Source organism: Hyposmocoma kahamanoa, unplaced genomic scaffold (genome assembly GCF_003589595.1).
Source record: "Hyposmocoma kahamanoa isolate Upper Pololo Valley unplaced genomic scaffold, ASM358959v1 202, whole genome shotgun sequence".
NCBI classification, from domain to species: Eukaryota; Metazoa; Arthropoda; class Insecta; order Lepidoptera; family Cosmopterigidae; genus Hyposmocoma; species Hyposmocoma kahamanoa.
This window is the reverse complement of record NW_020653726.1, coordinates 6024241-6041361: the sequence shown is the minus strand read 5'-3', so window position 1 is coordinate 6041361 and position 17121 is coordinate 6024241. Positions and strand designations below refer to the sequence as shown.

The 17121-nt window shown below is 36.4% G+C and overlaps 1 protein-coding gene across 2 annotated transcripts; it reads left to right on the top strand.

The window, feature by feature from the left end:
- The first annotated feature begins 324 nt into the window (after nt 1–324).
- LOC113227008 (inactive pancreatic lipase-related protein 1-like) lies at nt 325–10229 on the top strand. Of its 2 annotated transcripts, none has more exons than XM_026459864.1 (8): nt 325–543; nt 3512–3660; nt 4910–5161; nt 6595–6783; nt 6877–6903; nt 6991–7008; nt 8376–8569; nt 10045–10106. In XM_026459864.1, exons 1-7 carry the CDS (start codon nt 419–421, stop codon nt 8552–8554), a joined length of 939 nt encoding a protein of 312 aa, XP_026315649.1. In that variant the 5' UTR covers nt 325–418; the 3' UTR covers nt 8555–8569; nt 10045–10106. The 2 variants fall into 2 exon arrangements, with proteins under 2 accessions (XP_026315649.1, XP_026315648.1); XM_026459863.1 differs by having other exon boundaries at nt 326–543; nt 8376–8550; nt 10045–10229.
- The last annotated feature ends 6892 nt before the right edge of the window (nt 10230–17121 follow it).

Sequence of the window (17121 nt, the reverse complement as noted above, 5' to 3'; positions counted from 1 at the left end):
ACGTCTTCTAGCTTACCGTGCCAGACGCTATACCAACTAAGCCACAGAACGAACCAGTGGACCTCACGAATTTTTCTATGTGCTTGCGTCGTGTTTTTGTATTTGGTTTTTCAACGACTTTTTATTTGTAGCGCCATCTATGAGAAATCTATGAAAGATGTATTTGAAAAATGTTGTATTTACTGCAACGTTTACTTCAAAAGTACTTTTTCAAGAGCAAATATCGTAATATGCTAATTTTGATGAGTTATATGGTGACGGGAAAGTTGAATAAACATGTACATAGGTAATGCAAATCGTGTTAAAATAATTGAAATGCAATCAAACTCCACCTTTAAATTTATTTAGGATTGCATTAATGTGTGCTTGTTTACTTTATCAACCAATCAATCTGTAAATTAAACACACAATTTAAAAAATGCCCAATGGAGATTTTGATTGGTGTTCAATTTTATCTCTGGGCATCATTAATATATTGAATGATTGTATCGAACCACAGTTGAAATGTCCAAATTCAAACATAACGTTCTGGCTGTATACACGGTAAGTACATGCAGTGGTATAACATACGTGTTTATATTCTTATAAAAGTGTACTAGGATTATTTCACAATGATACAAATTAATTTTATTTTTGTTTCCACCATTTTTTTAAATTTTATTTGTTTAACACAAATTTAGAATTTCCGTTACCGCGTCTCCCCCATCCATGTGGTTAGATTTCAAACAAAGTCTTAAATTACGTAGTCGTAATTAATAGGCAATTAATTTGAATTGTGTAGGATACTTAGTTACTTTTAATTATTTTGTTAGAAATGTTATAATATTACCGGCACTTATTTTTTTTATTTATTTATTTATTTCAAGCAACTAGGACCCATAGATACATACCTTACAGACTAACATACATATAATATAACAATAATATAATAAAACAATAACAGAAATATTAAATAAATACCTTACGGACTAATCATAAATACAATATAACATGATAATATACATATAACACTATTTATTTACACGTATGTACTTCGACGTGTGACGCAACGTGGGTGTCCGGTAGCCGTCCTTGGAAACGCCGGTACATGACACCCTTCGGCCAAAAGTCTTCTCTCATGAAGGTCGACAGGTGTTGAGTTGGTACTCGCACCATAAATGAATTAAAATTCACATTGTGGCGCGATTCCAACCGCTCGACCCACAGGTTTGCGTTGGCCTTCACTCGCATGTACTCCACAATATCCGCAGACTTGGTGGAGTAATGAAGACGCGACACGTATAACAACGTCGTCGGTACCGCTGGACGCAATAAATGATTCGGGCCAGTCAGGGCGGTGCCACTAAGGTTTCGGCTGGTGTTCTTCTTTTTCTTTTCCACCTTTCGAAAGCCGTTCTCGTCGCACACGTCAACTCGTCTCGGTGGTACTGACGACGCAGCTCCAGATACGAGTTTCTTTTTCGGTTTTCCCTTCATTGGTTGCCTGTGTTATGGTTGTGGAGTACTAGGTCGGGCAGCGGCAACAGCTGCGTAATCACGTGGAGGGGTCGTCTCCGGCGGGGCGGGGTGCGGGGAAACGCGCGCGGCAACAGCGCCAGAGGTCGGTGATACATGCATGTGAGCCGACTCAAAACTGCTGAAAGAAGCATTTTGCGCCCCGCGACAAGTGTTCACGTTGCAGGCCTCAGGTGACCTACTTACCGAAGCCGCACTACTAAGTAATACAACTTGGGCACACAACTCATTGATGGTGTTGTCTGAGGCCTCCAATTTACATTGAACTTCAGCAAGGCTTGCTTTTAGGGACGTGATGTCCTTCAGCAGCCTGGTGACGTCGACGTGGTCGAACGTGACAGGGGGCAGCTAATGCAGCTCCTTCGCCACGAAAGCAGGCACGTCCTCTGGGTCGGTCTCCTTGAACAACGTAATGATGTCCTGGAGACTCTTCGCTCCTCCATCTCTCCGACGAGACGGCATCTGCTCGGCTTTGCCAAACGTCCGGAAAAGCAGCGCCTTGCCACTGCAAATCTCTTCTTCTTTGAAATTTAACTTGCAGATCTGCACGATGCTGACTTCGTCCATGGTATCTATGGCGTGTTGTATAAACGCCAACAGTTCGTTGGCTATGAGTTGCTGAGAACCCATAGTCAATTACGTGCAGCGGCTATTGCCGCGCGGGTCGCGAATTATTATAATTCTTATTGTGCAGTGGAGCACGTCCGAATCCGAGCGTGCACCGCACCGCAATGGAACTTATTCTAACCAACTTTTAAATTTAGCAAAAAAGTATATTGACTAATACTTGTTTGGTAAATATAAAAGTTGTGTGTGTAAAGAATTACAAAAAAAAACAAAACACAATAAACGCTATTTAAAAAAGTAGTGGAAAAAAAAACAAAGAAATAATTATATACAAAGAAAAATTCCGTCAATTCGATTAAATACGAACTAGGGTTCGTTGCCTCAACGTCATGACATACCATAAAAACGTCATGATAGTCTATAAACAAAAATATTGCAACCAGTGACTATAAATAATTTTATTTTTATTACTGGCGATGGCGTAATCTTACATTAGTAGAGGCTCTTAATTCATGTTACAAATTGAGGCTATCAGGTGGTGACCACACACATTCACTTGTTTTGTACAATATCACTAAAGTACATAATAATTTTCTATTTCAATACTACTTTCATGTAAAAAAACTAAATATTGTATAAGTACATCAAAATAGATTCCATATATAAAATGAACTTTAGTATAATTTAAAGTAATATTGAAGAAAATAATGAACGTATGGCTTAAAGTCCTATTGCGCTGTTATCAGCGCTTGAGATGAGGTTATCCTCACACATCTGTTACAGTTTAATATGTACATATATATAATTATTTTATTGTTATATTCAAGTACCTAAGTATGCTTGCATATGTTGTTCCGTGACCTCACTTAGGGTCTTAACTGAAAATCAGTGCTGGGAACACGTTGCGTTTTCCAGCAAATACTGAGTTTGTGACCCTTTTGTTACCGCGACTGGCACCACACAAAGTATCTCAATATTTAGTGTTCTTTTTATTATTTGTGTGAATAGTACTTACCTGTTTTAATTTTATCTAGTTTTTGTATATACATTTTTCTTTTGTGTTTGTTTGTGTTTTTGTTTCGTAATTATTTATTTATGTTTTACGTTGAATGTTTTGATCGTGTTTTGTTTTAGTTCTGTTTTGTTCCGTTTTCTCTTTTTTTTTTGTCTTTTGTCTTTTGTGGTGTCATTGTGGTAAACAAATAAATGTATTTTGTTTCTTTCTTCTTTCTATAATTATATTTAGATAACCTCTGAAATGGAGTTCAGATTTAAACAAAACTTAAATATTTATATTCTGGATGCCCATATGCCATGCCAACGAGTCTGTTTCTGACTGCTTATGGATTAACCAAAAGTTTTAGGAGTACTTGTGGCGTCATTTTGATTATCTTCTGCGTAAACAAGCTGGTATAAATCATTCCTGCAGACAAAATCAACATAATCCCTATCAACTGCTAGCAAATGATTCCAACTCCATGACATTGGCTCCGTTTGTCAAGAATTCTCCTGTGAAGCTTCTCATACATGGGTACACCGGCAACAGGAATCGTTCGCCTAATAAAGAATTAAGGTCGGGTAGGTACTTAATAATAATTCTTAGAACATGTGTTAAGTTTAGACCACAGGTACATTACATCGACATTTGCATTACATGCACTTTTTGAGTATTTTGAGTATGTATGTATTTGATACGTCTTCTGTCAATTAATTTAGGTAGCCAATTAATTTTAAAGCTTCTCAGCTGTGTTTTTTGTGCCCGCACGAGGGACACCCCGTGTCGCGAGTACCATGGCCACACACATAGAACACCACTACTTACACCCAAATTCACGAGAGAAATAAATATAGGCCAAACAAATATTTCTCTCGGCCCGGGAATCGAACCCGAGACCTCTGCGTGGCCGACTAGCATGGTAACCGTTTGGCCACAGAGACAGTCAAAGTAAAGGTGGAGTTTATTTATCTAAACTTCGAGGAACAAAGGCAGAAAGCGGACACGCCTTGCGACTTTATTTTTTGTCCTGGACTTTATTAGCAAATTTATTTAAGTAGATTAAAAACGTACGTTATTTGGGATAGGTAGTAGGTAGAGGTTAAATATATGTAACTAAACTTTGCGACGAGTTGCTGCAACCATCAATTTTTCGGAATATTTACAAAAAAGTTTCAAATTTTTGATAAATATACTCGAAGTACCTATCCCAAATAATGTCAGTTTTTAATATACTCATGTGATTTCCTGGAATCCCTAAAAAATCCGGGACAAACAAATATAGTCGTAAGACAGTCCCTACTGTCTGTCTCTATTTGTCGAAATTTAGCTCAATAAATTCTACCTATTCCGTTCACTGATGATTACCAACATTATAGTAATTATTATAGTTGTAAGTATCCAATGTTGCTAAAAGTTCTATGAGTGCAATTATCTGAAATGAACAATTAATATTAATAATTTATTTTAAGTATATTTTTAGTTTTCATGGTATATAGACAATTATTAATGCTCTACTTGTAAATTCATATAATTATGGTGCAATATAGGTGCAATGTAACAATGAAATTATGATCCTATTTTACTTGTATGTATATAATTAAACTTTTCTTTAACTGTTCGCAGAATTATAATAAAACTCGCTATGGTTATATCACATTATGTTGTGCTTGCTGTGTGTTGATGTAGTTGTTGTTACCTACGTTATTTGTTGTCTTCAGCCACATCAAATACTGTGACTAGAACGTAATACCAGTTGACTACGATTTATGATGTGCTTATTGTGTGTTGATGACGTTGTCATTGTGTTATTATGTTGTTTGTTGTCTTTAGCGTACTTCAAATGCTGCGACTACAACATAATATCCGTCGACTACAACCCGTTAGCCAGTGGTCGGTGCTACATACAAGGTGCTCATAATGCGAAGCTAGTGGGAATGTGCATCGCGCAGCTGGTTGACGAACTAGTTCAAAATCATGGCTTCAACCTGTCTTTAATACACCCCATTGGCTTCAGTCTTGGAGGACAGATTGCTGGCTTCATAGGAAATTACCTAAAATCGGGGCGATTGTACCGCATAACAGGTATTTTTTTAAATACCTGTAAATGTACATGCACACGTGAGGTATTCAAAAACATGTAATGACCACACCAGTTCAGTGTCAAAGAGACTATAGGTGTCCTAATTTATCGAATACCTATTTAGTTATTTAAAACTTCTTTACTAAAATTTGGATGTAACACCTTCGCACCTTCGGAACCAAAACTTTTCAAGAGAGACGTATAAAGTTTCTACGAACGAAATTGGTCGACAATTTCTTTATGCTTAAATAGCAGAGATAAAATTTCTGATACATAATTTGTGTTTCTTTTTTTAATAATATTAAGTGACGGGACAAACAAGTCGTGCGCCTGATGGTAAGCTACACGCCTATCCATAACGGTTGCAGTGCCACTCAGAGCTTTAAATCGCAAAGATCTGAGGGGCACTGCCACTGCGCCTGGCACTCTGAGACATAAGTTGACTAGTCCCATGTACCTGTAATTTCACCAGCACCTTTTAAAACCAGAACCCAGTAATGCTGACATTACTGCTTGGCGGCGGCTTGGTGTCTGTAGTTTGTATTATTTTTATAACTTTATAGCACTTTTCACGTCGACTCTGGAAAGCAATCTTGTCGTGATTCGAAAGATTGAAGCTTTAAAACTCTATTCACAGCATTTTTCTGTGTTTATTGCCAAAAACCGACGTCACATGAAAAAAAATATCGTCATATCAACACAACTCCTAGACTAAAAAATGCGGATTTTTTTCTAATTAAAATTTGTAAAAATACATTTTCTCAATTTTTCGACGTCCGATAAGATTGCTTTCCAGGGTCGACGCACAAGAATTTGGCTTTATTATACTAAGAGTATGATATTATATTTATTTAGCAGTAGATGTAGAGCTTCTTGTGAAACAGTTCGTCCAGAGAAACCCTTATCTATTTCTGCCGCCAAACAGCAATGTAAGCATTACTTCGTTCCGCTTTGGAAGGGTAAGGGTGCTGTTTTAATCACACGCACGCGACGTTACGTTTCACCATCACACTTCTGCCAAAGCAGTAGAACCTGTCCTGCTCTTGATGTCTGGAGTGGTAAGACCACGCGGGCATTAAGTTCAGTAGAAGTAGAGCTCCTTGTGTAAGAGTCCGTCCAGGGCAATGTGAGCATTACTGCGTTCCGGTTTTAACGAGTAAGAGACTTGTCAACTTATGTTTCAGGGTGATGGGCGCAGTGGCAGTGCACCAAGATCTTTGCGATTTAAAGCTCTGAGTGTCACTGCAACTGTTATGGATAGGCGTGTAGCTTACCATCAGGCGGCACGACTTGCTCGTCCCGTCATTTAACAGTATTGAAAAAACCCTGAGTGGCACTGCAACTGTTATGGATAGGCGTGTCGCTTACCACTAGGCGCACAATTGTACGCCGCGTCACTTGGTATTATAAAGAAAAATTGCTTTCCATTCTCAAGGCCTCGATCCTGCGCTTCCAATGTTCTGGACGTTTGACGATAGCAAAAAGTTAGACGCTGGGGATGCCAGATTTGTGGACATTTTGCATACGAATTCTTTCATAAGAGGCAAGTTTGAGAGTACTGGGACAATCGATTTCTTTGCTAATAATGGCATGATCCAGCCTGGCTGTTCATCAACAAAGGCAGGTAGGTAATATTCACTTTTATACCGGCGTTTTAATAATGACTTTCCGCTGTCTTTCTCGTCATAATACATATTTATTATATTTATTGTTACAGCTGGGAACCTAATAAAATTTATACAGGGTAAGTGTGCTATATAAGAATACTATGACATACGAAAAATAACTTGCTTTGATGAAAAAAATAGTAAAGCTTTACTTATTATTTCAGCTATTGCAGATTTTAATAGTAAGTACCGTACAATTTTTAGGAGTTATATTGGTAAAAAATTGTCTTTTTTGTCGTGTGTCTGGTTAAGGATAATTAAAAAACCTTATTATATCAACACAATAATGTTACGTCTAGTTATATGGGTATGGCCTCATCTTCGTTACTTATATGAATAGGGCAACAAACATTTTAGTCTGTATTATCTTCGAATGGTAAACCTTTTTTTTTTTTTTTTTTTTTTTTTTAAAAAAAAACGGTATATTCTGCCCTCGGAACGAAAAAGGGCACAACTAAAATGTTTTATTAAAATACAGTCACATACGTATTCGGGATCTGGAAATAATGGCCAATAATTTATTTTTGTGAAATTATAACTCTATAAAATTGTTGAATTTACAGCAAGCTCAAAGGACATAACCAGATAAATAGATAACTCGTTCATTTGCTGAATCACAGTACATGACAAACAAACTTACAAAATAGGTACAATGGTAAGCATAACGAAAAAGGCTAGGTTGTGTCAGGTGTAGAGTTGAGTGTACTGTGTCAGCAAAAAGGGCCTGGTAGCATAACTGACTTCAATAATCAGATTTGTTTACTATAAAAAGTAATATTTGACGGTTATTACGTTAAAAATACTAATATCAAAGGATTTTAATTAGTAATGTAGTAGTTCAATTACAATATAATAACACAAAAAGGCACAACTCAATACAATCGTGCCCTTTAGTTCTAGTCATGAGTCAAATATTAAAAGTCATATTTAAATTAGTTACGACATTTGTACGCAGTTATATATTTTTTTTCTACTAGGTAAGTTAGAAGAGAAAATTAAGGTGTTTTTAAAAACGGCTGCTTAAAATAAATGAATTTTTTTGTATAAAACATGTGCTAAACTACTTAACATTAAATGTGTACTTTAACTATTCTTTTCATCAGAAAAAATGTTTAACTATTTAGTTTACATTTGGACTCCTTTACTTTTATGACCTATTTATTATGTGACTTTGAGAGTGATTATTATTTGATCAAAAATTACCAACCTACTAATTGTTAATTTATTAGCTGTAATTAAAAATCGATTATAGAATCGACTCTGAGAGAGTGCAACCAGTATCACGACGTACAGAACCGTTCCGAAATAATGGAAAAATAAAAGGAAGTCATACTTTGGTAGCAAAACCTGTAATTAGTAATAATCATTAACTGAAGTGCTTTGTTCTTACTGTGCGCATAGATTTCCTAGAATGTTAATTTAGTGTCAAACATCACTCCGGAGTCCTTAGGTACCTACTGTTTTGCTACCTAATGACTGTTTTTCAATTCAATAGTAATTAATAAGTTTATAATGCTTATTAGTGAAATTTATAACGAATCATTTTCAGCACAATCTAGCTGCAGTCATGCCAGGGCAGTAGCGTACTTTGCCGAATCCATAAATTCAAAAGTAGGGTTCCATGCGATGAAATGCACCACATGGATTGGCTATATGGTCGGTTTGTGCGGGCTGCTCCATTCGTCCAGACAAGATGTACTCTTTGGTGAACGGGTGCCGCTTAAGTAAGTCTTATTATCTATAGTAAGTATTAAAGCCAACGTAAATACAATTTATTACACATAATTATGTACACGTATTACGTATTACACTTTTATACGCTTTATAAAATCTAAATTAGTTCATTTAACATGCAATATCTGCCTCCGTGACCGAACGGTTAGCATATCGGACTGCCACGCAGAGGTCCCAGGTTCGATTCCAGGGCCGGGAGAAATATTTGTATGGCCTACATTCATTTCTCTCGGGAGTTTGGGTGTAATTTGTGGTAGTCTATGTGTGTGTCCATGGCACCTGCGACACAGGGTTTCCCTAGTGCGGGGCTATTGTTGAGTGTGTGCGTTAATAAAAGATACGGGTGTACACATATTTGGCGAATGTGCACATCTGCTCACGTGGATTACGTAATGCGATTAGTTCGCGTCGCACATCATGAGTCTTTTAATTTAGCCGCGTATTACCTATTTGAAAAAAAAAAGCGAATTAATAATAATCACTCAGTATTCTGCCCTAATCCGTAATGGTTAATAACAGTCGTGCCGCTCTCTATCAATTTCTTCCTTATGCGGGAAAGGCACTATGACCTGTTCAAGTAAGCCCACACAGGGACCATCTAAGTCAGGTTCTAACCCCAGATCATTCCGTTTGCACGAACTTCATCCGGTTCTCTGTAAGGCTAGTGCCTTAGGTGAGCCGCCCCGGATGCACGTTCAGCACCCTCCCTATTTTCCAGATAGATACCGGAACTGTAACCACCGCTTAAGAACACACAAAAATATATTAAACACACACAACGCCTGAATAAAAACGATAATAATTAAAATACAGTTATAATGCCGAGCATTGGTTTTAGTACACATTAAATATAATATTATCTTAATGTGTAGTAATCATTACATCAATCGTTAATTAATTGTAAATCGCGTATACCTATTTGCTTTTTAAAAAAAACTAACGTTTCAGGCTCTTTACTCATGTCCTGTAATCATGACTGACAATGACCAGTCCATGACTGCCACCGTGGCCGAGGGGTAAAAATGCTGGTTGTCTCACACAGAGAATCCGGGTTCGATTTCCAAGCCGGGAGAAATATTTGTATGGCCTACATTTATTTCTCATGTGAGTTTGCGCATAATTTGTGGTTGTCTATGTGTGTGGCCATGGCACTCGTCGTACAGGGTTTCTCTAGTGTGGGACTATAAGTGTATGAGTGTCGTTTCCAATACATTTATAATTCCAAATATATACGAACTTATAGCATTATAAGTTGGGTCAGTTACACATGATAGCCTACTATCTATATTATTGATTTTTCTGATTATAATGATAATAAAATAACGGGAGTAAGGTATAAAACCTGGAGTTTCATATCCATTGCTTTAGAGACTGTGTACCTATTTAATTATGGACTTATGGAATTAAAATATTAATATAAAAAAAAATATTATTACATATGGACTCGAATTTTTAGACTTTATTTATTATTTTAACTTTTTCAGTGCTCGTGGACTCTACTTCTTTTCGACAAACTCAAAACCACCATATGCAGTTGATTAGTTTACCCAGTTACAAATAACAAGCACGCCCTTTGCTAGAAAACAAATTATAAGAAATAGAAGATTTAAAGGTAGAAAAGAAATAAAAGAAATATAAGATATCAAAACAGAGTAACCGGAATTTTTAGGAACTCTTTAAATGCAATATTCTAAAAAATAATTAACTAACATACAGTAATTACATTAATAAAAATATCAAAATCAGGGTTTCATAAATTATTTCCTCTTTCAGTGTAATATATGTATAATACATTAAATGTCAAAATCTTGTTCACCTTTTCGAAGTTGCACTAGTAAAAATACGGACGAAAACATCGTTAAAAATCTTGTTTTTGTAGATAAAATTTATTGTAAGGACACTCCTGCAAGGGCGCTCTGTACGAATGCCGTTTGATCCTATTATGGTTAACGTAGTTAACGATGTGAATATAATAAACGTTCAGTAGACAGATTATAGACTACTACCAAAATTCGTGGACTGTCAGTATTACAATAATTTATGGTTTCAAAGTTACACGGGCTCAAAAACTTGTCAATTTCCAACTTTGTACTACTATTATAAAAATTATAAAACAATCCCTAAAGATTTTTAAAATCAATGAGAGGACAGATATTTTTTTATTTTTTGTGATACTATAAGCTACACAACTGTCCATACCAGCTGAAATGCCACTCAGAGCTTCAATCGCAAAGATCTGAGGGCACCCCCATCGTGCCCGCTATCCTGAGACATAAGTTGACAAGTCCCATGTGCCTGTAATTTCACGCGCATACCTGCTTACCCTTCAAAATCGGAACGCAGTTCACACTACTGCTCGGCGGCATGAATAGTTAAGGTGGTGGTAGTACTTCCCTATAAGAACTCTTTCACAAGGAGCTTTACTGTCACTGCAAAGTTTGTTGAAACGCAAGGCACATCTACCAATTTCATATGGATAATCATCAAATTACGAATTGCCCAACGAGTCCACCTCTGGGACAATTCTCTAGAAAGAATTGTGCAAAAACATGGGGTGAGACAGTGTGAAAGAAGGACTATTGGCTGACGTTAATTGTGAACACTAATAACCTACGGATGGCAACGTATCCATCTAAACATTGACGGATCTTGGTCCGTTGCTCCGATGTTCGAACGTAAGTGTATGAGCTTGATGTGCTGTTGACTGAACCTTCAAGGAAAGAAAGTTCTTCTTCCTAATGGTGTCCATACTGCCGTGCTGAGGATCGTGACTTCACTTCATCCTGCCAATCATTTGTCTCCATCAGACTCAGGTTGCGCTCAGTAGACCAGTGGCGTGTGGCGTTAACAGATAGCTCCCGATGTTCAGGGGTCTGATCTGATCTGACAATCGTTTGGGATTCCTCCCTCTAGGTTTCTTTCTTTCCACCTTACCTGTCAGAATCAAACGCTCCTGGTTATCAACATCTTCAACTTGACCAAAGTAATGTATCACACACTGCATGCAAATTAAAGACAGAGGCTGTGCATTCTCTATCTTGAGTTCCCCAAATACAGAGACATTGGGGCAGCGGGCTGGCCATGGTCAAATTCAAATTCAAATTCAAAATAATCTTTATTTCATAGGTAAGCATTATTACACTTGAAATCGTCACAATAGTTAAACTCTATTCGTAAGGCAGATTCCCCTGAGAAGAATGAGCAAGAAACTCTAGGGGTTGCTCTTTGTAAATAACATTTACAATTTTTTTTTTATTTGAAACATCAGAGATCGAGACTACCTCCATGAGCTAAACGGGTTACTACCACGGATTTTTGTCGTCCAAGTACGCAGAATTTGTATAATAACCTTTAGTATAAAGTTTTTGTTTCACTATAGTTTTAAACCTCGTGAAAGGCAAATTTTGTATATCAACCGGAATCTTGTTATAGAAGCGTATACATTGCCCCTTAAATGATTTTTTGACTTTGTGAAGACGACTATCAAGAAAAGCTAGTTTATTTCTATTCCTCGTATTAATGTTATGTCTGTCACTATTTTTCATAAATAAATTACTATTCCTTTTAACATAAATTACATTTTCATAAATGTACTGTGAGGCTAGTGTAAGAATGTTAATTTCCTTAAACTTATCTCTCAAAGATACTTTGGGGCCCAGATTGTAAATTGCCCTAACTGCACGTTTCTGCAGGACAAAGATTCTATTGATATCGGCGGCATTACCCCAAAGCAAAATGCCGTATGTCATTAGACTGTGAAAGTAGCTGAAGTAAACCAATCTAGCGGTTTCGACGTCTGAAAGTTTCCTTATTTTTTTAATCGCGTACACTGCAGAGCTGAACCGTTTTGATAACTTACTTATATGGTGACCCCATTGCAATTTAGCATCTAACGTTATACCTAGAAATACAACTGTACCCACAAGATTCAATTTTTCGCTTCTAACTACAATGTTTGTAACCGTCTCTCTAACATTGGGTAATGTAAATTTCACACAATTTGTTTTTTTCTCATTAAGAAGTAGGTTATTAACAGCAAACCAATCAACTACTTTAGATATAACATTGTTCACATCGTCGTAGGAACATTGGTGCCTTTTAACTTTAAATAATAAGGAAGTATCATCAGCAAACAATACTATCTCATGTTTTATACCCTCCATAAGGCTAGGTAAGTCATTAATATAAACTAAAAATAAAAATGGGCCTAGAATTGAACCTTGAGGGACACCCATGCTAATTGCAGATCCTGACGATCTCGTACCGTTAACATCGACCCTCTGTACCCTACCACGCAAATACGATTTTAGAAGGTCGAGATCACGTCCCGCCACACCATAATGGCGGAGTTTCCTGACCAGTGTATCATGGTGCACACAATCAAAAGCTTTGGAAAGGTCACAGAATACACCAATAGCGTCATGTGAGACTTCCCATGCATCAAATATATGATTAATCAACTCGACACCAGCATCGGTTGTAGAGCGACCCCGAGTGAAACCAAATTGTTTAGGAGACATTAAGTTATTACTATAAAAATGTGCACACATCTGATTTAGAATAATTTTTTCAAATATTTTACTGAGAGTTGGTAGTGTCGATATCGGTCTGAAATTGGTGGGGTCAGAAATACTACCAGATTTGAAAAGTGGAATAACTTTGCTTCATGAGGTCAGGAAAGACACCATCATCAACACATTTATTAAAGACACAGGCTAAATAAGGCGCAATACAATCAACTATAGAACTAATTACTCTGACTGAAAGACCATCAAGATCAGCAGTATTTTTTATCGAGTTCTTAGGTTTTCGCGATTGTTATACATAGGAATGAAACTATTTTTCCGGATTTAAATCGCGTATATTTGTTTTTTCAAACAAACCGACGTTTCGGGCCCTTTACAGGTCCCATGGTCACGGTTGACGGTTTGTTTGAAAAAACAAATATACGCGATTTAAATCCGGAAAAATAGTTTCATTCCTAAGTATTTTTTATGTTTATAGACTTAAAGGCTTTAACAATATCGTTTGGAAATACATAACGGAACCTTAAATTAGTGATACTAACTGCATTATTTTCTTTTAGTAAGGATTCAGCGGCGGTGGGAGATGAATTTAACGACTTAGTAGTCAAAATTGAAATGTCAGTAAAAAAAATTTCAAATATTTTAGCAACTTCTGCGTCTGTGTTTACAATTTTGTCATTAAATCTTAGTTGAAAATCTAAGTTACGAGGTCTGACCCTTCCAGTTTCGTTGTTTATAATATTCCAAGTCGTTTTTACTACATTCGCGCTGCTTTTTATTTTATTATTTATAAACATTGCTTTGGCTGCAACACAAACACGTTTAAACATTTTCGAATATTTCCTAACAAAATTATTAAAACTGTTACTAGTGTTATAAGTCCTTTCATCGTAAAGATCATATAGTCTTTGTCTACTTTTGTGAATTCCCACAGTCGCCCAATCACTAAATTTCAATGAATTATTAATAGTTATGATTTTGGACCTAAAAACGTTATCACGTTCGCTTTTGACTATGTTGAAAACTGAATTATACAATTTATTGGGATCGTTAAATTACGGAAGTTCAGTTAGTTTAAGCATTACATTATTTCTATAAGCTTTAAGTATTCTCAATATTCGACGTCAGTACCATATTGCAACTAAATTCTCTGCCTGTTGGCGGCTTTCAGCGTCTATGTCTCGCAAATGAAGTTACTACTAAGGAAAAGGAGGATCGGACCCCACCTTATTGATTGCCTGTCATTGTTTCTTCGTTGATGAAACATTTGAATTTTTAACTGTACTTATTTCGAAGAATTTTCTAGCATTCTATTTATTAGCTACCTACCTATAATTTTATTAAAACGTCTATCATTTATGCGACGGATGAAGACTTTGTCAATGTGTCAATATCCTTGTATCCATCCTTAATTAGAGATACTTGCAACATGTATCAGGTCGTGCCGATTGCCGCCAGCTTATTCCGTCGGCTTCCAAGAATTAGGCAATTTCATTTAGTCAGGTGACATTGCGAAAGCGTACATATAGTGGTTGACATCTTTGTGGTTATCAAAGCTTTATAAGTGCTAAAGTTAAAATAAAGATATTTGGATTTTTGTGCTTGACTTCCCTATTCAGAATTTTTTGTTATGATATCACATGGCGCAGCGAACAGGTCGATGGTAAGCTATACGTCTACCCATAATATTTGCTGTGCCACTCAGAGCTTTATTTTATATTGCAAAGATCTGATGGGCACTGTTACTGCGTCCGACACCATGAGACATAAAATTGACAAGTCCTGTGTGCTCGTAATTTCACGAGCATTCTTGCCCATGCTCATATTACTACTTGGCTGCAGAAATAAGTTTGGTAGCAGTACTTTCCTGGACGAACTCTTTCATAATGAATTCTGCCAAAAACACTACCCAGCTACCAGCTAACTATGTATTATTATATATATCAACTGACTACAAAGCGAAACTGCAACATTCAAAGAAATAGAACCAGAGACATCTTATGTATTTAAAATCATTAGGTGTCACTACCTGGGTAATGTATTTGCGATGATAAGAATACTTCTGTCGCAATTGTCCATATGACGGTAATTAGTTTTTATTAAATGGGTCGTCTGACTGCGGCCTGTGTCAGAAGTTTTATTAACTTAGAACTTTATTAGTTTCACAATTAAGGTAAGTATGTTGTTTGCCATGAAATTAATTATTTTTTTAATGATAGACCATTCGCGTCAATGGTTGATTTTCGAGGAAATTTTTTACTGTGCAATTTTTGTTACTAGGTCAGAACATTGAGTAGTTTGTTGAATTTTGACCATGTCGTAATGAACATCATCACGGTTAGTAAAGGATACGCGTTTCGCTTCTACCTGCCTGAATATTTGTTCTCTGTACGGTCTAACTTGACAGACAAGAGTGTGCATTATTTAGGTGTGTATGCTCCATCGTCAACATCATCACCACTTTTCATCAGGTGAGATGGAAGTGAAATGTGCATTTAATATTTTAAATAAAAGAATTAAACATTTTTAAACATAAATTAAATGCATTTTTATTCTTACCAATGAAAGTTACTAATTACTTATTTAATAAGCTAAAATAACTATAGAACATAATTAGAACAAATCAATAAATAATTTAAAAGTAAAAATCTGGAAATGTCATGGTATTGCAATGGAAAGAAAAATACAAATTGCAAGACGAGAATCTACAACAAGGTCTCGCTTACTAATGGTTTAACAAAACCAGTTATACGATTATCGAATTTGGAAGACGTGCAATAGTGAGGTAACTAAAGATTGATTATTGTTATTATAGTGTTACCTTGATGTTTCCGGCTGCAAAACTTTGCATCCGTTCTTTCCGTACTTCCTTGGAGTTATCAAATTTTCTTTTAGATGTAAATTGACGAGGTACATATTCAACATATATATAACATTATCTAGATAAAGAAGATAATAGGACTTTATGGTTGAGATATATTTTGACCTCGTTTGAAAAATATTCACATAGTGTAGTCGATACCCTAAGATACCTGACCCGCTAGTCTCTAAGGTCTTGTCCAGAAGAAGAAAATTCGCCGCGTATGGTTTCGCGCGTAGGTACGTTGCTTCCAGAAGAAACGTTTTAGACGCGAGCGTTTGAAGGTGGATTCAGTCAGAATTCAAGGGAATGTACTCCGTACATCCAATTCTTTGCAATAGAATGACATATAGTATGTTATAAAACTATGTTTTCCCATATCAAGTTCTTAGGTTTTCGCGATTGTTACACATAGGAAATGAAACTATTTTTCCGGATTTAAATCGCGTATATTTGTTTTTTCAAACAAACCGATGTTTCGGGCCCTTTACAGGGCCCATGGTCACGGTTCACTGTTTTGTTTTAAAATTGCACTAGCGTACTCAGAAGATTCCATATCCCATATTGCCGATTTTTTGTTTCATCTTTATACGTTTCTTCATCAAAATTAGGCCGCTCCACTTCCCTAGATATGTGCACCCACTCTGAAGTTTGCACGTAAACTGAACGGAACCAAGGAGTTTCTAGTATCTCGACTTGCGCGAGTCACGCGCGTTATGCGCGCGATTCAAAAGTCTGGCGTATTACACACAATTTACGCGCGAATTTTAAACTCGCGTGATGCTTGTGGACGCGATGTATAAGCGGCCAGTACCCTGCAGACGCGTGTATGATTTCGCGCGAGACAAGGATTATGAGGGGTTTTACGCATTTATCAGAAGTGTTAAAGAAATTCCAGCTTAAAAACGTTAAAGATCAATTTGTTGAAACAAAAAATTTCTTGAAATGTCATGCAGTCAGGAAATCACATCAAAGTGAATTTTAGACTTCACAAGTTAAAGGGATTGTTTAACACTTTTCTTCAGGCTTTTCTACTCAGAACCAAATGGTCAGGTAGAGCATCGACTGTACGTAGGTACAAAAAAAAATGTTTACTTCATTGAAGATGAAAAATATTACGCTAAACAAACGTGCGAATATATATAAAACTCTAAGGCATGTGAATGTAAAAAACA

Coding starts and splice junctions, on each gene's coding strand:
- LOC113227008 (XM_026459863.1), top strand. CDS start 419: ATGCCCAATGGAGATTTTGATTGGTGTTCAATTTTATCTCTGGGCATC. Junction 6,784..6,876: donor CTGTTCATCAACAAAGGCAG/GTAGGTAATATT, acceptor TTATTGTTACAG/CTGGGAACCTAATAAAATTT. Junction 8,551..10,044: donor GGTGAACGGGTGCCGCTTAA/GTAAGTCTTATT, acceptor TAACTTTTTCAG/TGCTCGTGGACTCTACTTCT.